The sequence below is a fragment of the Boleophthalmus pectinirostris genome, unplaced genomic scaffold (genome assembly GCF_026225935.1).
Source record: "Boleophthalmus pectinirostris isolate CB_2022bp ecotype Guang Dong unplaced genomic scaffold, ASM2622593v1 HiC_scaffold_1, whole genome shotgun sequence".
NCBI classification, from domain to species: Eukaryota; Metazoa; Chordata; class Actinopteri; order Gobiiformes; family Gobiidae; genus Boleophthalmus; species Boleophthalmus pectinirostris.
In genome coordinates, this window is record NW_026570970.1 from 13226757 (window position 1) to 13250662 (window position 23906).

A 23906-nucleotide genomic window follows, 5' to 3' on the forward strand; every position below is an offset into this window, starting at 1 on the left:
TCAAAACACTCGCTGCTAAAGCAATAGAAAATGTGCACGTTATGACAAGCTGAGTTAAGATAACCTTTAACATTCTCATATAGTTTGGGTGTTTTGACAAAGCCTGATCATTTATTTCATAACAAAACAATAATTTTTCACAATCAATTATATTTATTTAAACTGCAATCTATAATTTATTATTCAAATTCATACAAAAGCAACATACACAGTAAACAGATCATGTCTGTTCTTACAGAAACAAGACAAAACAAAACAGGCACATTGAATTTCAAGCATTCAAGAGTTTACAAAATTATTTTATAATAATAGTGCATACTACTAAAATAATAAGTTGTTGTAGTGTGCTGTGGGGCATTACCACACTTCTGTTGTTTAATCTGTGGAAATAGAGGAAAATACCATTAAAAATGCAACATTTGCCACTTTAAATAAATAATGTCATATGGCATCAATTCATGCAAATAGTTGAGCGGATTGTGTTGGAACTATTATGCAATTTAGGCAATGTTTTTCTCATTTATTTTTGTTGCATAATTTGTAGCTATACCTCCTTGACCTGTGCACCTTGGCTGAGAGGTGCACTCTGTACTGCACTGGCAAACTGTGTAAGTGTAAATGTAAGTGAGCTTGCATCTCCACAAACCTGACTCCTGTTTTGGCCTGGGGGAGGGCCTCCTCCTGCTTGTTTCGATTCCTTTGGCTAGATCTAAACTAAAACTTATCTGTCTCCATGGAATATGTTCCCTAGTATGGTTTTAACTTTCTATTTCCATGGAATCATGCAGATGACATGCCACCTCCAGAAAGTTACATACTGTACCTTTAGATTATAGTTGATTTTAATATATTTGATATTTTTTTCTAAATCAAATGTATTTTTTGATGGGAAGTGGGAAGTGGATCAGACTAATTATTGTATAAATTATGTTAAGTTAATTTTTTGCAAAAAAGGTTTCTGCTTTTTTTTTTTTTACAGTAGTAAAATACTTTACACCTAAGTATAGAATTTTGAGTGTACCTCAAAACAGAAAACATTATTAACATATAAGTGTTAAGTTTTGTAGCATTCAGTGTATCAGCCAAATGCAGTTTTTTCCTGCTTTTAAATCCAACTGTGTCTTAAAGCAACATTTTAGCGAGGATACATACTAAACGCATTAGGCAGTAGGTTTCGATTCCCCCACATATCCAAAACTCAGCAGTGTAGACATGTTCACTGGAGGAGGCTTCTTGTCAAAGACTCTGGAAGAGAGAGTTTATAAGTTATAAATTTATAACAGTGTTAATTCAGATGGGCACGGGTGGATTGTACAGAGCGTGCACTGTGGTGGTCGTGTACTCAAACAACAAAGTACGCTGAAGAGTCAATAGCTCAAACTGCAAAGTCATGCCATCAAACCAGACATAACATAAAGCATCACATTTTATCTGGGGACAAAAGTACATTTCTTTACATCACTCTTACGTAACCGTCAGCAAATAATCCACCAGTGACAAACTGTACCACAACAGTCTCTGCACAGCCAGGAAATAGGACGGAGAGGCGCAAGTTGCTTAATTGTGCACTGTGTAACTTTTCTAGTTGAGGTTATACCATCTACTCGTCTCCATGGCAATGTTATTATTTGCCTGGAATGTTCCACTGTATAATATTGCACCACAGCGCCGAAGCAAGTTCTTTGTTTGTGAACATTCCAGGCAAAGCAATAACATTTCTGTGGAGACTAGCGATTGTCTGACCTTCCACCAGAAATGTGACATAGTGCACATTTTTTAAAAGTTGTGCCCTTACTGTATTAATATCAATATATCATTAGCTGTCATTTTATAAAGAGGCCACCTGATTTTATTGCAAAAAAAAAGTTATTTCAAGTTATTGCAAAACTTGAAACTAATGGTGCAACTTTTTCACGTAGAATAAGTTTTGTAACCATAAATAAATGAACACTGATGCTGACTTGTTTTCAGTAAAATCAGTATTTGGTTCATGCTTACATCCTATCTGAGGCCACAGTGGTGATGTTACAAAACAATTTAATAAAAAGTTCCCCTCCTTGACTAGATTTTTCTGGATACATTAAATCAAGCGTGCAAAAGTCATTGATTCTCCTCTAAACAAACAGAGCAGAACAGCTGGGAGCCAAAGCAAACAGCAACTAAACTGCGACCCTGTGACTGAGGCATGGGCCTTGTACCCTCTGGCAAATACAGACACTGCGAAGTTCAGGACAGAGTGCTCGTTTACACTGGCCTTTGTAAATAATGTACACACTCACAGGAATGTCTGTTGTTGATAATTCTGCTGACTTTTTACAACAAAATTTAGTTTTATACTGCTATTATCAAGAGGTACAGTAGCCAAAAAATGTATTCAAGCAACGTGACTTCAAAATAATATTACTCAAAGGTTTGCTGTTAAAAAGTACTCTGAAAAGTATAACTTCCATAAGTTACTTGAGCAAATGTAACAGACTACTACCCACCTCTGGCTATTATATGCAGAAGATCAGACACAATCTTGTTTGTACTGTACAAACCAACTTTGACTGGTTTAAAGATATTTGCATAAAACTGGCTGCACAAGTTATTAATAGACTTATCAAGGTTATTATCGATCATAGAAACAGTGAACTGTATTTTATTAAGAAGATAGTTTGATTTCTAATCACCCAAAACTTTCAAGTATGACATTTTGTTGCGGATTGACTCATGGTGACACTTTTGAAAACAAACCAATAAATATTAAAATATGCATTTCTTGTAAAACAGTAGTTTGTTGTTGTCAGTATATTAATATGCATATGATTAAAAAACATTATAATGACATAAAAATAGTGCATCATCTCTAGTGCAGAAAGTCAAACTTTTTCCAGAACAACAGCACCACCTAGTGGCTAAACGCACTTACAGCCGTCTGAATTTGCTGCGCTCCAGTTTCTGACTCGGCAGTTTCTCCGGCTCTTCGTCTGGAATGTTGTTGTTCTGTCACGCACAAATGTAGACATGAATATGACATGACATAATACAGGAATAATGTTACATCACAAACTGGAATTTGACTGACATGTTTTCAATACAGATGACAACAGTCTCTTATCTTATCTATTTATGCAGATTACAGCAGCACAGTGATGGTAACACCGTCTTTCTTTTTAAGGGGCTCATATTATTACACAATCCTCTGATCTCTGTTGAAGTGTTGTTTCCTCATCAGAGGCAGACCTGGAGCTGTGTTTAGTCACATGTTCACACGAGTTCTTCTCTCAATCAGAAAACAATGGAGTACAATACAATACCATGATAATACAGTGTTTTAAACTCCATACACCTTCACTAGAATCATTTGGAGTAGTTCAGGCCTGAAATTGCAAATCTCCAATAAACAAAAGGTAAAAAGGTAGCTGTTGAGTTGAAAACTACAATACATGACATCATAAGGTGGAACAGAGCATTTTGAGCTTTGGAGATGTAGACATATTAATAAACCAGTGTTTTTGAGGAGGTAACAGCTCATAACATGGCTAAAAGCTCACTAGAGTCTATTTTGTGTAATATAGGACCATTAAATGATCTAATTTATTTCAGTGGTGGAGGGGCTGCGTGTAGAAAAGTGTTGGACTATTCTACATATAATTTCGATTTGATTATTATTGTTAATTCATCCATGCAGTTAAAACATTTCAGGTTAAACCACAGTGACCCCATCTACTTGTCAAAGCTGATGTTACTAGTCTGCAGGTATTTTTGTTTACCACTGTGTTGGTGTTGATGCTGGTATCCTCCCTTTCCCAAGCAGACATATTATCACTCCCAAAGGGTGGCTCTCTGCGCTGGAAAGCTCTGGGGCTCCTCTTGTGTTCGCTGGTAATGAGACTGTCACAAACAGAAAGGGAGCGGTGAGAATAAACTTGGAGCTGACAAATAAGGACAAAAATACATAGAAAGAGTAGCAGAGATTAATGCTGGTGCGGAGGCGGTGAGTACTTTTAATGAGGAGCTTGTGCAAAAAGCATCAACTTTGTCTTTATAATAACTGGAGTGGAGATTCTATTGTTATGAGAGTAACTTTCCATTTATGAACAATAAACTCAAATATACTCATTACTATTCAGGCCATTAAAAGAGCTTTTGGTTAAGAGTTTGACTTATATTAAAGAGTTTGCTTTATAGATTGGTAAGTAATAAATATGAACTGTGAGGTATTGTATACATTTATAAACAATTTAAATGTATAAAGATTATGGATTTGCCAGTACACCTTATTAATCTCGGTACATAGTGTGGAAGTATATTTGCAAGTTTGTATTATTTTATTTTTAATCAGCTCTTTTTTGCAGAAATTTGTAATAGTTATTCATCTAGGCCATTGTTTCCCAAAGACTGTGTCACGACCCTCAGGTCAAGAGACTTATTTTTGGATCGCCTTGTCACGATTTGCATGTCGGTCTGCAATATTCAGTTCTGCCTAAATACAACTGATCTGTGTGTTTCGCTCTCCTCCTGCACCTCGGACTGGAATGTGCTACAAAAATGCAGACAGGCCCACCTATCTCATTAGAAATATTGAAATGTTAAGACATGTTTTGTATAATTTCTAATCTTTTTGTAATTATTTTATTGACCATTTTGTTCCAATATTGCTGGTTCAATTGAATGTTGAAAAGAAAAAGAAATAGGCTACATTTAATGTCCAAATAGGCAACTTATGGATCCTTTTATTGTTGGTTCACTTACAGTTTTTCATTGTTTAAAACTTGAATAATACTAATTGTTCAGAGAGACATGATCACGCAGTCAACAATAAAATATCCTCATTAATGTTCAATAACGGTCAAATCCACCTTTATTTTGTAATGTACGAAAAATGTCTATTCACTCAGGTCACGAAAGTTTGTGACTTTTAAATATGGGTCCCAAGAAAAAAAGTTTGGGAAACGCTGATTTGGGTAAGGTACTCCATGTTCTAATTTTGCATATGTCAACACTAAATTATTCTGACATCATTGTGTGCTGGTAGTGATCCAGTAGTTGTAAGTACTTTTGAATTAATTAATTAATTTATGTACTGTATTTGTCTCCTGCTAACTAATATTTTCAATTTAAGACATATTTCCAGATTTCTATAAACATTTTAAATATAAAGAAATTATATCAACCTGAACTGTTACATGTTTGTAAACAGTAAATTATTATAAGATAGTGAATGCTACACTACACTTATGTCAATTTATTTTCATACATTCTAACTCAGATAAGAAAAGTGCCACAATACTGCATTTTGATGTCCCTTACCTTGGATTATTGCCATCGTGAGCAGGGGAAAACCAGTCTGGAACCTTGTACGAGCGAGGACTGGAAGTAGAGGAAGAATCATTGTGCCACAGTAGCCCTGTTGAACAAAAGGACAGTTTAGAGCCGGTTATAAATACACCATGACGCATCAGGAGTCACATCACATGCAAACCGTGTCCTCTCCTCCTTACCTTTATGTCCTCCTTGCTTTGCCAGTTTGATATATTCAGAATCACCGGCCATAAGCCCAACTCTCCTCCCTCGGACCCTCTCATCACTGAGGGCTTTAAGTGTAGGAGACAGACCTGGGATTTGGGAGATGTTTCCATTCACAGGAAGACAGACATTTTTATCCTCTGTCAACAAACATACCAAAATATTGCAGAATTATTCAAGATTTTTCATGCTTTTGCAATAGTTTCCAGATCACCACGTTAATGCATCAAGCAAAAAAAACAAAAACAAAAAAACACCAGCGTTACATGCAGCTGCAGCTAAAATATATGCATTAATTCAAGGATTATTTGCTTGTTAACTCTGTACTCACCAGGATTTATCGATGGTACATCATCACTCGTGGGCGTTGCAGGATTTCTGATCAAAAGGCAAAAAAAAAAAAAAAAAAAGGTCAAACTATTACGCATGCAAGCTAACGTAACTTAGCTTGTTAGCATAATAACTGATGTGCCAGATCAGAAGCGACACGAAAAGGATCAAGACAAGTTCGCTATAAAACTTTGCAAACTGAATTAAAGTAAGATTATAATGCAAATTTGCGTACACGTTGTTCTTTTGGGGGGGTTTTTGTACTTACTCTGAAGTCATGGCGGTAGGAGCGGAGCAAAGTGCAGAGTCAAAACGCCGAAGTGTGTTGTTGAAAGTTGGGAGGGCGTTACCATGGAAACGGCCTCTAGTGCCCCGCAGCTGGTCCTCTTGAAGCATACGACTACTACTAATAATAATATCGATAAATAATAATAATAATAATAATAATAATAATAATAATAATAATAATAATAATAATAATAATAATAATAATAATACAAGTTTTTATTATAGATCTGGAGCAGGGGTGGTTGTATTTCTTTATTTAAAAAAGCAGTAAATAGCAGTATATGTTATGACTAAGCAATAAAAAAGTGAGTTTGCCTTACAAAAAAAATATATATATAATAAATATAAATAATAATAATAATAATAATAATAATAATAATAATAATAATAATAATAATAATAATAATAATAAACACCTCTAAAATAAAAGCAATGCAGCTTTAGTCCATCATGTATGAGGTAAAATTATTATTATTATTATTATTATTATTAATGTGTTTGTTTTGTAATTACAAATGAGCTTAAACAGGCCGGTCAGAGTCAACCCAGGAATTGTACAATGCCCAGGTCTGGTCTGGAGAGAAGTCTACTTGAGCATTGTGCAGTGAAGGATGGGGACAAAAAGGACATAATCTGGCATTTTTAGGATACATTTGTCTAAGAAATATGAATTAGTAATAATAACTTAGTCTTACTTAGACTTAGACTTAGACAAACTTTATTGATCCACAGGGGAAATTACTTTGACGCAGTAGCTCACACATCACAATATAAAACATAAACATAATAACAAAGAGTAAAAGATACAAATGGTAATAATAAATTCTAAAGTAGCATAAATGATAGCAAGAGACTGGTCTCAAATTCGGCATAATATAAATGTATATGTACAAGTCAAAACAAAATAGAAAAATAATTAATTAATAAAAAATCTCGGCTATATACAAGAGGTCATAAAAAAAGCTAAATTATTATTATTATTATTATTATTATTATTATTAATATTAATTAATAATAATAATAATAATAATAATAATAATAATAATAATAATAATAATATACTTTGCAGCTGATGTCATTAACATTCCCTGGGGGTGTGATAGTAACTCTAGACACTGCTACTGTTCTGTCTGAAGCTCTGTTACTCAAATTAAACATTATCTGATCTTTATTTTAACACAAGCTGACAACAAAGAACTGACTTAACTGGAACTACAACAGATAAGATGATTTGTGCTGTTAAACAAGTCTCTCACACATAAAATTACAGTCACAAACAAGCACAGCCAACAGTTTTTCAGTTAGTTACTCGCACCTTTGTTGGAAATCAAACTCCCAAACAGAGCTATGAGCACTTGTATTTTGCTGAAAATGTGTTTTTCAATACATGCAATGTTTTTGGCTGTGTTTGCTAATGTTTGCAGTGTCACCATGGTAACTGCTATAGAAAATACATGCAGAAAACCCCCAGCGTCATGTCACTGCAAAATATCAACTATTAACATTTGTGTTTCTTGTACCAATTTTTCAGATATGATTTAATTATCTTATTTTTGAAGCCTATCCTTTGTAAACACCAGATGTTCTTTTGTCCATTAATTTAGACTGTGTTAACTAAAACTATAAATGTTGTTGTTATAAGATATTGTGATGTGTGAGCTACTGTGTCCAAATAATTTCCCTTCTGGATCAATAAAGTTTGTTTAAGTCTAAGTCTAAATAAGATGTAAGCAGTGATAGCTATAGTAAAATCTCAAAAACATAGGCGTTATCTACGGATTTAAGAGTGCACTGTAATGTTACTTTTCTGGTGGAAAGTCTGCATGTATTTGTCTCAACAGAAATGTTATTGCTTAGTCTAGAGCATGTGTTAATGTGTTCCACATTAAAGCATTAAAGCCAGCAATTTGCTTTGTGAACCACATTTCTCCATTAAATTTTCCTATTAGGCAGCATGTAGACCACCCATTATTCAATACTAGGTTACACCTTTTACCACAAAATACTTAAAAATGCAAAATATAGCCTACATATGGAATCATTTGCCTAATTCAAAACATGGGGCTTCTGATGTCATGTCAGAAAACACTTATTTGTGGGCTAAGTAATAGGCGAACATTTTGGATTTTATAAACATTACCATATAATAGGGTAAAAGCTCCATTTTGCAAAGTGGATGTGCGTTGAACAAATCAATGGTAATGGTCCTTTAATTACAGAGCTGAAACATGCCGTGGTCCTGTAATCAAGCCAATGAAAACAACATCCTGACCGGAAATGCGCTTTGACCTTCAGTATAAAAGCTTATTTATAAATAAACAAAGCAGAAATTGTCGACTGAAAGCAATATATTTACTTTAAAGTTGTTTATAATTATGCTAGATTGCGAATTAAAATATAGAAATATGTCACTTCACTATAACAACAGAGAGATATACAGAGTTGGTCTGTAAGGGTTAATGCATCAGATCTGATCCTAGACAATCTGGTAGATTAACTCTAATGCACAAAACATAAACCTAGGCAATATAGTGATGTAATGATATGAGCTGGAGTGTGCTATAATTGATTCTTTCCCTTGATTACTTTTTAAGGGGCCTTTTCAATGTCAATTAAACCCTACTGCCTACTTCAGAGGTTTGGCATGTCACAGTAGTGCGATAAGATAATATTAGACTGTCCTGGTTACTGTAAGGACATTGCAACAATTTTAAGAATGTTCATCTGACCAAAATTAAAACTTTATTCTACTACTAGCTTGGGTATTCTTACATTTACAATTTATATTAAATCAAATGTTAATTTGTTCTTATACCACAGCCCAGTAGTTCTCAACCTGAGGATCAGATGACACCTTCAAGTGGTAAATGTAGATTCTGATTTGGTGAAATGTATTTTTTAAGCCTATGTTCTAAAAAAAAAGGGGCCCACTTCACCATTTTACTTATGTTTTGGAGTTGCAAATGCCAATGTTTATCATGGCGCTCATGGCATAAAGAGAGTGCCACTGCTCTAGAGATTAGATTAGGCTACAGTTTTTATGATAAACCTAAAGTAGACCTATCCAAAAATCAACTTAAATCTAATAATCTCTCTCGTTCTTACATTCCCATTGTAAGTATATTCCTAGTTTTAGTGTTTGTAGTATTTTCACCACTGTTTTATTTTGAAGGCAGTGGCCGGACGTGCGCGCTCGTCCTGCTGTGCGCTTCACGTGTGTTAATTACAGAGAGTTGTAGCACGGGAACTTCCTCCTCAGATCGCTGGCTCCTGCCTTCACCACACTGTCGCCTTCAGTGCGAGTTGAGAAGTCAGACCTAAACAGAGCTAACGGTGTGCTAAAGCCCAGCGCAACAATATGTGTCTTCCTTTTTTCTCCCGTGTGAGGACGAATACCTTATGATTTTTTACTTTTTCCACCGCGCAACCATCGGGCAGAGAATGTTGGCGTCATGCAGACTCGGCTTTTTAGAGTTTGGAAAACAAATCGGGTACTGCTGGTGATTTTTTGGGGGAGATGGCACAGTAGTTCGACCTGCACCTCTTGCTGAATCTTCGTAAAGCACTTTCAAGACTATTTCACGAGGTAAGTTTGCGTAAAATGGTGTGAATTTAACTCTAGACAACGTGAAATGCGTGACTGTCTACACTGGTACTGGTAGCCTATGGAGTATGGACATTTGTGTGGACGTGGTTAGAAGTTTGCTGATCTGTTGGAAAGAGAGCTTACGTACATTTTACACGTATTTTCCACCCAAAAATAATATGATGCGTAACCTTTAAATATTTATAACATATGCATAGCTATTTTGGTTTATCTAATTCATCTGGTTGCGTAAAAATATTGCATCCAAATCTTTACGCGTAAACCTTGGATCGGTTTTTTGCGTAATTTTAGCGTCGCCATCAAATTAAACGAGTAGTGTGGGCAGTACTTGTGACTTTGTGAAATGTATTATCATGCTAATAGTATTTTTGGGAGGGTCGCGATTGCGGGTCGTGCGTCTCCTCGCCTCCCGCTGTGCGCACTTTTAACATTACAATTGCCTGCCTTGCACTTATTGAATGGGGAGAGTCAGAGTGCGGGGCTACAGGTTTGGACACAGTGAAATACCCTCAAGAATTCAAGCCTTTAACAATATGTAAACAGTCTTTTGTTGACATCTTACGCCCAGGTGTGCTCCATTACGCAGACATGGAGTGGAGAAGCAATCAGTAGTAAAAAGACAGGAGGAAAAAAAAGAGAAAGAAATGGAGGGAAGCTGCTGATGAAAGGGTGCAAACTTCATTACTGAGGTGTAAACGCTCGCACAAAAACCATCAGCGATAATTGTGCCGATTAAAAGACGTGTGAATGGGCACGTCTAGCGCTCCAATGTTCATCTTTCGAATCAACTCACACATTGTTCGAAGTACTGGCTCCCCTGAAATTACATTCCCACATACTAATCAGGCTTTTGCTTCACTTCAACTTTTGGGCTCTGCGATCCTAGCTGGAGTACTAGTACACTTTCCTTGCTCTGTTTATTTTACACTAAATGGATTAAAATGGAAATAATACTGGTATGAGGAACACAGGAAGCATACTAATTTAAAAGTGTGAAAATTAAAGGACCTTACATAACGCAAAATGGACTCTTGTGAGCTTTTTAGAAAGGTGTTGGCTCATCTAAAACATACTGGAGTTGTGTTTTGTTTCATTCACACGTTTGACTAACCCTTTATTATTAGTCTGTCTGCATCTCCAAAGCTCAAAATGCACTGTTCCACCTTGTGATGTCACGAAGCAGTAGTTTCCATGTTCATTTATTTTAATTTAAACCGTTTTAGTTCAGTAGAGATGGGCAATTCCACAGGCTGAAACAATCTAAAGGTTTGAGTTTTAACAATTTGTGAAAGAAACAAGACACAACTCCAGGCTGATATGATAATATAGATCAGAAAATAGCATAATATGGACACTTTAAAGGTTTGAAACTGAAAAGTACTCCACCTGCTTGTATAGTTATATTATTGCTTTGTCTTGCATGTTTCACAGTTTGGCATTAAACTTGCCATTCTCTCAGAGTCTTGCTTGTCTCTACGGAGATAGCAAGTTTAATGCCATACTGTGGAAGATTTCTAGCCTGATTCATCAGCCGGTTTCACTTTGTGGAAACCGTCTGACCTCGCAGCATTAGAATTTGTTCACTCGAAGGTAGGCGTATACTTTTTTTATTTAACCAATCGCTGCTGTTTGGTCGTGACGTATGTAATGCGTAATGGGGCTAAGTGGTATATTAAGCTTTTCCCAAATCCCATAGGAAAAAGAGCAATAATGTCTTTCCCCTTGATCAAATTCACCAAACATTTAATTTTTTCGGCTTTAAATCCTCGATCTTGGGAATCGTTGACAACACAAAATGTATGACTCTTCGGTGATTGGCTGGTTCAGAGGTTCTTGAAAACACTCTGGTGTATTCCAATTCCTGACCTAGTCACTGGATAGAAATGAAATTTTGCAGAGACACTAGGTGGCGCCAACCTGGCTGGAAGATTTCAGGCAAAGCAATAACATTTTCACATTGGCAAATACACCACAGACCCTCTACTAGAACTTTAACTTGACAAAGCTTGAGTTTGTGTAGAGTCGATCAATAGATCAGATTTTGGGAATAACCTCGCTAGAATTTTAAGTAGCTTTTCTAAAATGCTAATATAACAGGACATTAGAGAATACTGTTAACGCACTGACCTATTAGAAGCAACCACTCTTAAAGATCACATTGTTTTTGCTCATAGCTGACCAGCCATCACTGCCTGACTGCGTGACTTCTTGCCTTTCACTCGCGCACATACTGGAGTCCCCTGATAGTGGTCAGATAAGAGGTCGTCAGGCAGTCTGTCTGTAGGCTCCGGGGGTCTGGGGGGTCTTGAATACTTGTATCCTGTTATTGTGATTAACCCTATCTCTGCAAAATAGTCAATGCGGTTCAAGGTTAGTGGTTAGTGAAATTAGTACAGCTCGAGAAAGATAAGTCTGCTTTTTGTAAACAAGGGGCATTGATTCCTTAAAGGGCCCATATTACAATATTTCCTGATCTGTTTTATAATGTTTCCTCATCAAAAACATGCCTGGAGTTGCATTTTGTTTCATTCACACAGGTTTATCACACAAACTCTACATATTTAGACTGAGTTCTCAAACTGAACACTCTGTTCCACGTTGTGATGTTATGTGGTAATGACTCTAAACACCTTCACTAGATTAATTTAAGAACTGGAATTGCCAAACTCCACTGAACTAAAGGTAAAATGTAGCTGGTAACTTGAAAATTACCACTATTTTTTGAGCATCTTGAGCTTTGGAGACTTAGCTTAGACAGATAAAAAAGGGTTAATCAAACATGAAACAAACAAAACACAACTCCAGGTATATTTTTGATGAGGTAACATTTTGCACAATATGGGTCCTTTTAAAAAGTAATGTTCGCTTGCAGCATCCTTTGTGGGTGAATTGCTGAGCTTTCATTTTATCTTTCAGCTCATCACAGCTGCTAATCTGTTCTACCGGTTTCTAAAAAGTGGAATTACCTCCTGTCGACTAGTATTATTTTATTCTTTTTTTACTAATAAGCCTGCCCTGTTTGTTCTAATTGGTTAAGCCACTTGTTGAGACGGGATATGGTTCGAAAACTATACATCTTTTGAAAGTATAGAAAAGGGGTGTCTCCTTTTTGGTCAGGCAACCGGAATGTCCTGCTTAGACTGGAATGCTTTGACCAGTCACAAATGCAAATAGGTCTTAGAAAATAGGGGGGTGTTTTTTGCTTAGTGTTTGGTGGAGTTTGCTCTTCAAAACACTTTTAAAAACACTGAGGTCAATATCACAATACACGATGATAATATAATGAATTTATACCATTTTACTATAAGCTTAAAGCAGAATAATCACAGGAAACTCTTTTGCTAAGTGAATTATATTAAACAATAATGTGACCAGCAATATATATCAATCAATCAAACTTTATTTATAGAGCCCTTTTCAACACTTAAGGTGACGGAAATGCTTCACATTCAAATCAACACAATATAAAAACATACAAAACATTAAACAATGAAATAAAAGAAAGTGTCACTGTATTACTGAGTGTTATAAAAGCCAGTTTGAATAGATAGGTTTTTAGCTGGGATTTACACAGGCCAAAGTCTGTGATGATCCGTATATCGGGGGGGCAGTTTGTTCCAAAATCTTACAGTACAATAAGAACTAGGGGTGTAATGATATCCAAGTCTCTTGGTATGATATTTTCACGATATACATCTCGCGGTACGATATTTATTGCAATATTTTGTGGAAGCTAAACAACTAAAACTGTTAATATGCTACTTTTTCCTCTTAAAATGCCTTGACAAGACTAAATCCAAAGACCAAAGACTTAAAAGTGCTTAGAACTTGGCACTAGGTCTTCGTCAGGCAAACAGGTGTGGCCACACCCTGTTTAAGATTGCCACCTGAGCTCTCATACTGTTTGCCTGGCGAAGGCCGATTGCCGAAACGTTGCACAGTTTATCCTAATAAATCTCAAAATTTGCAAGTAAGATGGTGTGCGGGATTTTTCTCTATGTTCTTGGGCTGCTCCCTCTCCTCCGATGCACCCATCTCTAGTAATTGATGTGCGAAGATCTCATTCTTTTATGATTATTGTTACATCCCTAATGAAAACATGAAAGTAGTTAATTCTAGTATGTGTAATGTCGCAATTATATAAGCTGATTCTTGGACCATCTACAACTCAAATGACATTATATAAGCCCAATACTGGGTAAAAGTAAGAAAAGAAATTAAACAATATTGTTCATCTCGATAGATATTGAACAATAAATCAATATAGTAATTATTGTGACAGGTCTAGCCAATAATGGACTGGAAAAATGACTGTAGTGCTCACACGGAAATACTTAAATGGCTTATTAATATATTGGTTCCAGAGCTGTCTTGTATCCAACAGACGTGCCAACATGAAGCTCGCAGGACTTAGAGCAATCCCTGAAAAGTTTTGGTTTCAAACTTCTTATTGAACTTTCTCTATTTCGTCAGTGGCTGTCTGCAAACCTTCAGGCTGCCGCATCAGACACCACTGATGACCATAAAGTGTATAATTTTCTCACAGACGTCTGGCCATTTCAGAAAGCATGAGGTGAGCGGGGTTTCGACGCAAGAGAAAGAGAGAGAGAGGGCCAAGTCTGTGATAGCAATCATTTCTCAGCGCACAGTAATTTGGCTGTCACAAGCAGCTGGCAGTTTGTGTTGGAACAATATGGAGGGAAAAGGGAAAAGCAAGCTTGCTCTTAAAAAACTACGCTTGGGTAGTTTAGGGGGAGGGCTGGTGTATGTATGTGTTTGTGTGCGTGGAATCAGTTTACAAAGTATTAAAGGATTTATATTACATAAAATTGACTCCTGTGACATTCCTGAAGTTGTGTTTTGTTTCATTCACACATGTTTGACTAATCCTTTACTTAGTGTCGTAGTACTTGAGACTGGCCTTGGTCTCGTTTTGGACTTGACCGTGTTTGGACTCGGTCTTGTCTCAGTCTTGAAGGCACTTGGACTCGGTCTTGTCTCGGTCTGGAAGGCACTTGGACTCGGTCTTGTCTCGGTCTGGAAGGCACTTGGACTCGGTCTTGTCTCGGTCTTTAAGTAGCTTGGACTTGGTCTTGTCTCAGTATTGAAGGCACTTGGACTGGGTCTTGTTTCGGTCTGGAAGGCCCTTGGACTCGGTCTTTTCTTGGTCTTGGAGGCACTTGGACTCGGTCTTGGAGGCACTTGGACTCGGTCTTGTCTCGGTCTTGGAGGCACTTGGACTCGGTCTTTTCTTGGTCTTGGAGGCACTTGAACTCGGTCTTTTCTTGTTCTTGGAGGCACTTGGACTCGGTCTTTTCTTGGTCTTGGAGGCACTTGGACTCGGTCTTGTCTCGGTCTTGGAGGCACTTGGACTTGGTCTTGTCTCGGTCTTTAAGTAGCTTGGACTTGGTCTTGTCTCGGTCTCGAAGTCTGACACTCGAAAAGTGATCAAATGAATTGATGAATGTCGATGTATAAAAACACTGAAATATATCTGCCAAAATAACAAATAATATACAAATAAATGTAAAAAATTACAAAGATGGTCTCGATTTGGTCTAGATGGGCCGTGGTCTCTGTCTTGTCTCGGCCTCTGCTTTTAAAAGTCTTGGTCTTGTCTTGGTCCCGACCCTCAGAGGTCTTGGTCTTGTCCTGGTCTCTGGTCTGTCCCTGTGGTCTCAGACAGGTCTTGGTCTCGATTAGTGGGGTCTTGACTACAACCCTACCTTTATTATTAGTCTGTCTACATCTCCAAAGTTCAAAATGCTCTGTTCCTCCACATTGTGATATCATGAAGCAGGAGGTTTCATGTTAACAGCTCCTTTCACATTTAGTTCAGTAGAAATGGGTTATTCCAGGGCTAAAATTATCCAAAAGATTATAGCGAAGGTGTGTGGAGTTTCAAAACACACTGGAGCACGTCCTGTATTATGACATCACCAGGTGGAGTTGAGTGTTTTCCGTTTGAGAAAAGAACTCCGCCTAAATATGCAAGGTGTGTGTGTTAAACGTGTGTGAATGAAACAAAACACAAATCCTAGTCTGTTTTTGATGAAGAAACACCAAACAACACCAAAAAAACAAACAAAAACCTACTAGTATGCTTGGGTAGTTTAAGGGGTTGGGTCACATTTGTGTGTGTGGAATCAGGTTACAAAGACTGTCATTAACAACAGGGCTGGAGTTATGGGACCAAGATAGATTGCTTCAAGTCTGAGCAGGAGTCGAAGGAGCACGGCCCGTCTACGTAGGTGGCTCTTGGGCTGGAAGGATAGAAAAGAAAAAGGGCAGGAGCTTTGTGGAGATACTGTTTGTTTATGAATGCGGGTGGTGGAGTGATCCCAGCCTGGGAAAGGGACAGGACGTGGCTTGAAGTCTGAAACACAAACGTTATGGGAACTGGAGAGGATACCACTCCCTTGGCTTTGTTGCTAATTTAACTAGTGGGCACTTGTGGCACTGTAATAATGTGAAGTCCCTTGCCATACGCCGAAATGGAAATCAACAGGGCACTAACCAGGCCTGTCACGATAATTACTACAGTATATCGATTTAGAATTCAGTATATGAAAGCTGGAACAATATTTTTTGGATCAATATGTGTACTTTTTCTTTGAATTTTTTACTATACAATAAGATTTAGATGCAAAAGGTTGAATTACCAGTGTGTAAAGTGTTTTATTCCGTGTTTTATTCGAGTGTTTTTTTTTGTCAGTGGCAAGTAGGGATTAGATTCATTATTATTATGGTTTATTGTCTGTATTTACTTAAGGAGTATATCAGACTTCAAAATGTGTTATTGTGACAGGCAAATTATAATTTTAAAAGCTTTTTTTAGACAATATGATAATTTTCAACACAAAATAATAGTAGTATACATAGATAGTACAATAAATCGCTATCTGGACGACTTTGGTTCTAATAAAACTTGAGATAAAACTGCTCAGGAAAAGTCATTTTATCCAATTATGTGACTTTTTTTTTGTTTTTCTTGCGTAAATGAGTATCTAGTTTCGATTATAGTACTAGTATCGATTAGTGTCTGGTTTTCGATACTTCTGACACACCTACTTGCCACCACAGAGTGTAAAGTCGATGCATAATGGTTCTTTGAGTGCCTAAAAGCGCTTTATAAGACTAATATATTATTTATATTAAGTACTTGTAATGCTGTTTGGACTTTCATAAAACAAAGAAAAAAACTTGGCGTGATCTTGTCCACAAAGTAACCAGCGGCCATATTTAATTGAGAAAGTTCTGTGTGAAGTAGAACTACAAATCCCACAGCTTGCGACCATGTGTGTGTTCTGTGTGTGAGTCTTTATGTAGAAAGTTTGACTAGCGACAGATCTGGCAACAGAGGAATCAGTGGGTTCCACAAAAACACAGCATGTGGCTTGAATTTTCTTGTGTCTCTCGGCCCAGTCTTTTTATGAAGGGCCCCTCTGTCTACCCTGTTATTTTTAGTGTGAAAAGAGAAAAAAAAAATCTTTGAGCCTTTTAATAGTCATCTGCTGCTGTACATAGCCCAAATATCAGGAGGAGGAAGCTGTCTGGGACTGGCGGGCACTGCAGTCTCAGCAGGACTCCACGCACCAGGAAGTGAAAGAACGAAAAATACACCAAGAGATAAAACGACTAGAGACCCAGTTTAGTCTTGTTCTTAAGCGTTTGCCGTTTGTCTTCATTATATCGATTTCTCCCGTTCTGTGTCCGACTGTAGAGACGGCGAGGAGACGAGACAGCAGGCATAGATCTGCAGTGTCTCCCTCCCTGCGCTCACCCCAGACTGCACTGGAGACAGTCGGCAATACACATTTTATGAGCCCTTCACTCGCCTCGGTGCTCTTGTCTTATCTCTCAGCTGTTAGGGCGGAAAAGTTACGGCTTTGTTTCTCTCTCTGATCTCAGTCCTGGAACCAAACCTTCGCCTGTTTTGACTGTGAATTGAAAATAACTCATCTTTCAACGTGTGGTCTGTGAAATGGAGAGTTTATTGTGGCGGCGCTGTCTAAATTTGTGATTCGGGTTCAGGATGTGCGTGTCAAAAAATGAATTGCAACGTGTGGGATTACAGAGATATGATTTCTGGGTTAAGCGTCAGTGTTTTCTTGCCAATGCTTATCTAAACACATATGCTGAACTAGCTCAACCGTGTTTTTTGCGTTAACCTAACATGTCCTGAAACCCCAAACAATTGTGAGAAATAGGCCTATGTGAAATTTATAGCTAGCTATTCATGTTTTTGCCACAAGAACTCAATTTTGTGTAATGTTATCAGGTATAAGATAACCTAGCTTTAACACTATAATAGCTAATGTTTCCTACAAGATACAGTCATTTTTCTTGTTTTGCTAACAGGCTAATACCTGTCCTAGCTTCCTTTTTAGCATTGATTTTGCTCCCACTTTATTATCTTTAAATGACCAGAGTTTTTCTTCCCAAATGATCTTTTTTTATTGAATTCGACTCACTTTCACTTGCTTGTTATGCTAAAAGGCTAATACATATGCTAATACATATATATTCTGTGATAATGTTGTATTTCGTTCCCAGTTTAGGTAGATATTATCTTTAAATGTCCAGTAAAGACCGTTGTTTTTCTTCCGACTTTAAAGATTATTTTAAAATTCCCAGTAAAGACCATAGTTTTTCTTCCCAAACAATCTTTTTTATTGAATTAGACCTACTTTTGCTTGCTTGTTATGCTAAAAGGCTAATACATATGCTAGCTTCTGAGATAGCATTATATTTTGTTCCCACTAAGTAGCTATATTAAATGCTTTAAATGTCCAATAAAGTCTATAGTTTTTCCTGTCCTAGCTTCCTTGTTAGCGTTGGTTTTGTTTCCACTTTAACTATTATCTTTAAATCCCCACAAAAGACCATAGTTTTTCTTCCCAAACAATCTTTTTTTTTTTTTTTTTTTATTGAATTAGACCTACTTTTGCTTGCTTGTTATGTTTAAAGGCTAATACATATGCTAGCTTCTGTGATAGCGTTATATTTTGTTCCCTCTAAGTAGCTATTATCTTTAAATGTCCAGTTAAGTCTATAGTTTTTCAATATGTATTTTTTCAATACAATATAATTTTTTTGAGGAAGGACTACTTTCACTTACTTGTTTTGCTAACAGGCTAATACACATGCTAGCTTTAGTGATAGTGTTGTATTTTGATCCCACTTTAAGTAGCTGTTATCTTTAAATTCCCAGTAAAGACCATAGTTTTTCTTCCCAAGCAATCATTTTCTATTGAATTAGACCTACTTTTCTTTGCATGTTATGCTAAAAGGCTAATACATATGCTAGCTTCGGTGATAGCGTTTTATTTTGTTCCCACTAGGTAGCTCTTATTTTTAAATGTCCAGTAAAGACCGTTGTTTTTGTTCCCACTTGAACTATTATCTTAAAATTCCCAATAAAGACCATAGTTTTTCTTCACAAAAAATAATTTTCCTATTGAATTAGACCTACTTTTGTTTGCATGTTATGCTAAAAGGCTAATACATATGCTAGTGTCTGTGATAGCCTTGCATTTTGTTCCCTCTTTAGGTAGCAATTATTTTTTTTTTTTTTTTTGAGGAAGGATTACTTTCACTTGCTTGTTCTGCAAACAGGCTAATACACATGTTAGCTTCAGTGATAGCATTGTATTTTGTACCCACTAGGTAGCTATTATCTTTAAATGTCCAATAAAGACCATAGTTTTTCGGTGTAAGCTTTATTTTTTTATTGAGGAAGGACAACTTTCACTTGCCAGAACCCCATTTTTGGGAATTGCTCTTTTACAGGCGTGCACAGGCTCATATTAAACATATCAAAACCAGTTGTTAAAAACTTGTTCGAAACTTTTACTATTTGCCTCGCTCTTAGAAGTCCCCGAGAAGTCAGGTACCTTGTAATTATAAAATCGTCTGCAGGAAGCGACCGCCTGCGTCAGTCATGCTAAAGAGGCTAGCGCTCCTGCTTATGCGCCCATTGTTTTCAAGGTGAGATGTTTGCGCACTCATTAGCATCACACCAGGAGATGGTCACACAGGAAAGGCCAGCTCCAGGGCGAAGTGCCTACTCGTATATGACCACTTTCAAAGGTGTAAACTTGGCTGTGAAGTTTTTATGTACTCTTTATTACACAAAATGGATTCCTGTGAGCTTTAAGCCTTGTTATAAAGTTGTTACTTGATCTGGAACATACCTAGATTCATTCAAATTCATTTAAGTAATCCTTTATTATTAGTCTGTCTTTATCTCCAAAACTCAAAATGCTCTGTTCCACCTTGTGATGTCATGAGGCGGTAGTTTTCAACAGCTAACTTTTACCTTTAGTTCTGCAGAGACGGGCAAAAAGTTGAAATTATCCAAATGGTTCTTGTGAAGGTGTATGGATCTTAAAAACACAGTGAAGCACTTCCTGTATTACCACATGACATCACAAGGTGGAACAGAGGTTTTTTTTTCAGTTTGAGAGAAGAACCCAGCCTAAATTTACAGGGTGTTGTGTGTCAAACATGTCTGAATGCAACAAAACACAACTCCAGGTATAAAGCAGAAAAAACAGAGGCACTCAAGAAGTACAAAATAATTAAAAGCCTTTAATACCACATGGCAGATAAAGTTAAAATCTCACCAACGCGTGAGTTTGCCCTGATGAAGGCTGAAGGGCCGAAACGTGTTGGCGTGATTTTAACTTTATCAGCCATGTGGTATTAAACGCTTTTAATTATTTTGTACTTTTTGAGTGCCTCTGTTTTTTCTACTTTGTATTTGAGACTGAAGACTGAAGAGCACCAAATGAACAATTCTGCACATTTTTTGTATATCCAAGTAGCTCTCCTGCCCCCAAAGTTATGCACAACTCCAGGTATGTTTTTGATAAGGAACATAGACCAGAAAATATTATAATATGGGCCCTTTAATTTTTTTAGGGCTGGGCTTTTTGCCATTTCTTGAAGCTCTTTAAATTTCATTTGAATCTGTTCTGACAATATCGATTTTAAATTTGAAAACTGTTGAATTTCTCATCAGTGCCTTACCACAAGTTTAATTGCTCATATTACTAAAACACTACGGGAGACTTGGCTTAAAGCCTTTTGTAACCACAAAGAGGGGTTATGCACTAAACCCATTTCAAAATTAAAATTCTCTTGTAGATGCCCCGGCCAAGAAACGCACCAAAACGTTCAATAAATATGTCCAGAGCTCTGCGTCTGCACAATCTGTTCTCCGGTTTCTTTTCTTCTTCTACAAGTGAAACATACTGGAAAGTTCTACAAATCTCTGTGTCCTTTGCAGTAAAGTGGGTTGCTCTTAGGAGAGTGAACTTTGTGGGACCGCCGTATTTGAGCATTCCTCTTTTGGGCAAACATTGTTCAACACTATAAAGCCGCTGTTTGAGTTGGCCGTGTCCGATGTTTTGATGGCTCTGTTAAAATGAATGTCAAATCGCTATGGAGACCACTGCGTAGGACACTTGTCAAACATTGCCTTCAGAGGACTGTAAAACTATCCAAGTTCTGTCTCACAATAATTTAAGCCGCAATAAAAAAGTATGGTCAAGGAAAAGATTATTCATGGGCTTTGGGAATGGAAATCTGAGGTTTTTGTGTAGGAATATTCATGTGCTGAACATGTACAAGATCATATATTAATTTCATTTTAATTTTTTTATTCGTTCCCCTCATGAAAATGCACAGGAGTATAATAAATAATGATGCATAATGTAAATGTACATAACAGAAGGCAGAAAGGAGCAGATAGGAAGAAAAATCTTATTTGTCTGAGGAACTGAGGACTTTTTTGTGGTTAAAGGGCCCATATGATGCTATTTTTTTGATCTGTCATAATGTCATTTCCTCATCAGAACAATACCTGGAGTTGTGTTTTGTTTCAGTCACACATTTTTAACACACAAACCCTGCATATTTAGGGTCAGTTCTTCTACAAAACAGATGCCATGTGATGCCAAGAAGTGGTAGTTTTCAAGTTAACAGCTACCTTTAACCTTTTGTTCAGTAAAGATTCGCATTTCACAAAAATGGATTGAAGCTCAATCCATTCATCCATCCAAAAAGTCAATTTTGTGTAATATCGGAAAATCTTTAACAGAAAATCATCATGTTTTTGTTTTGACAGGCTCTTTGTTTTATTCAAATATACAGTTGGGTTGTGGTTGCTGAACACATTCTTGGTCAAAACATTAAAAAACATGCCTTGTCACTATGCATCAAACAATTAACTTCAAGGACACTTGATACTATATATACAGCTATATAGAGTGAAGAACTAGTAAACACCATTTCTTGTGAAAAGGCAGATTAAATTGTCCAAGTCACTCCCAAAACTCCACCTAACGCACTGCATAGCCTTTGTAAATAAAATCCTTATAATCCTAATAAATTATGTTGACTAATGAATAATTTGGTTGACTAAGGCTCATAGACCATTTATTTAATTAAACGATTAAAGGACTAGAGCTTTAGAATATAGTCATTTGATTTACTGCTGGCAAGTTTACTGTAAACAAGCCTCTACACACACAGCACCCGGCAGCGCTTTGATTTCGACTTTTGATCATCTTGTCATCTGTTATGATTATGTTAAAGGTCCCATTTACACAAAACTAATTCTGGTGAGCTTTAAGCCATGTTAAAATGCTGATACCTCCTCAGAGTTGTGTTTTGTTCCTTTTTTTTTTTTTTTGTATTGTTTGTATTGTTTTGTGATCCTGGTTTATTAGTCTGTCTCAATCTCCAAAGCTCAAAATGCTCTGTTCCACCTTGTGATGACATGTAGCGGTAGTTTTCTAGTTAACACCTCCTTTTACCTTTTGTTCAGTAGGGATTGGCAATTCCTAGGGGTGTAACGATATCCAAGTCTCACTATACGATATTGTCATGGTATGAACCTCACAGTACGATATTTATTGCATTATCGTGGAAAAGCTCACGATATGGTGGGAAGGCTCACGATTAAGGATGTAACAATATCCAAATCTCTCTGTACAATATTTTCACAATGTACATCTCACGGTACGATATTTATTGTGATATTTTGTGGAGCTAACAAAACTGTTCATATGCTACTTTTGCTCTTAAAATGCCTTGACAAGACTTAATCCAAAGAACTAAAACTTAAAAATGCTTAGAACTGTTATTCATGTAGTCTACACTGAAATGGAGCAGAGGATCATAGTCTATGTAGTTCCCTCTGTCTTTTTTAGCTATTGCTGCACCATAACTCTTAATTTAAGCAAAGAGACTTGCTAATTCAATATATTGTGATTTCCCACGATATTATTGTGAGAACTTTGACGTTATGATGTCACAGTATTTTGGTTATTGTTACATCCCTAGTAGTTCCCGGTGTTTATTAGCTATTGAGACTTGTAATTCGATATATTATGACAGCCCACGGTATTATTGTGAGACTTTTGACGATACAATATCACGATATTTCAGTTATTGTTACATCCCTAGCAATTCCAAGACTGAAATTATCCAAATGATTCTAGTGAAGGTTTCAACACTCCAGAAAGGTAAAAGTTGCACGAGGAAAAGTATAGTTAAAAGACCTTTATTTAAATGGCCCAAGCCAACATGTTTCGATCATTAACGGTCTTTATCAGGGCTAGAATCATGATCATAACTAGGGAAGCATTTGGTTTTGATTACTCTTCCCATGTGGTGAATAGGCCCAGCTGCGGAGATGGCACCCAGAGACACACACCGACCCTGGCCCGAGCTGATGGGGCACTCCAGACTCCAGCGGCTCTTCCTGGGGCCCGCTGAACTTCCCCTTTCATGTGGAGCTTGAAGGGGCCCTCATGCAGACAAGTGTGTATGCAAAGGTTAATGAGCTTTTCTTTCCAGTCAGCAAACCAAGTGTGTGCAACTGGATATCAAGGAGTATAGGTCAGACAGCATTTCACTGTTATTTCAGGCTAGGTCGTGGAGCTGCCATGGGTACATTTCAATTCTGGTGCCAGCGGGGTGCCTGGCTATTTTGACTACACGTCCCGCTGGGTATAACTTAACGCCATCGCAAAAAAGTCAAATATATTCCAGCGTCTGAAGTGGACTCTATAACCATCATTTGAGTGTGTTAATGCTGCAGTTTGATGGGCTCCTCTCATGTTGGGAATCCTAGAAGAAGATGTGATGTTCGGAGCGC

General features: G+C 37.0%; 2 protein-coding genes across 3 annotated transcripts in view; one reads left to right on the forward strand and one right to left on the reverse strand.

Annotated features, from left to right (window-relative positions):
* Nucleotides 1-153: 153 nt before the first annotated feature.
* On the reverse strand, nt 154-6184 carry LOC110166535 (uncharacterized protein C7orf57 homolog). Of its 2 annotated transcripts, none has more exons than XM_020931790.2 (8): nt 6110-6184; nt 5843-5889; nt 5487-5651; nt 5296-5392; nt 3756-3876; nt 2912-2985; nt 1153-1245; nt 154-380 (listed from the first exon to the last, which is right to left on the reverse strand). In XM_020931790.2, the coding sequence occupies exons 1-7, from the start codon at nt 6118-6120 to the stop codon at nt 1161-1163; spliced, it is 600 nt and encodes a 199-aa protein (XP_020787449.1). In that variant the 5' UTR covers nt 6121-6184; the 3' UTR covers nt 154-380; nt 1153-1160. The 2 variants fall into 2 exon arrangements, with proteins under 2 accessions (XP_020787449.1, XP_055008508.1); XM_055152533.1 differs by having other exon boundaries at nt 5487-5600; nt 6110-6162.
* Nucleotides 6185-9377: 3193 nt separating this feature from the next.
* The window catches only part of LOC110166565 (activin receptor type-1), a 67711-nt gene continuing 53182 nt past the window's right edge, over nt 9378-23906 (forward strand). The window contains exon 1 of the mRNA XM_020931820.2: nt 9378-9715. The gene's annotated coding sequence lies outside the window, so the exon portion shown is untranslated. The remainder of the gene's footprint in view (nt 9716-23906) is intronic.

Bases quoted from the DNA above. Each gene is read 5' to 3' on its own strand.
- LOC110166535 (XM_020931790.2), bottom strand. The intron at 5,652-5,842 runs GTGAGTACAGAG...GTTTGTTGACAG, and splicing joins TGTACCATCGATAAATCCTG to AGGATAAAAATGTCTGTCTT. The intron at 5,393-5,486 runs GTAAGGAGGAGA...TTTGTTCAACAG, and splicing joins AAAGCAAGGAGGACATAAAG to GGCTACTGTGGCACAATGAT.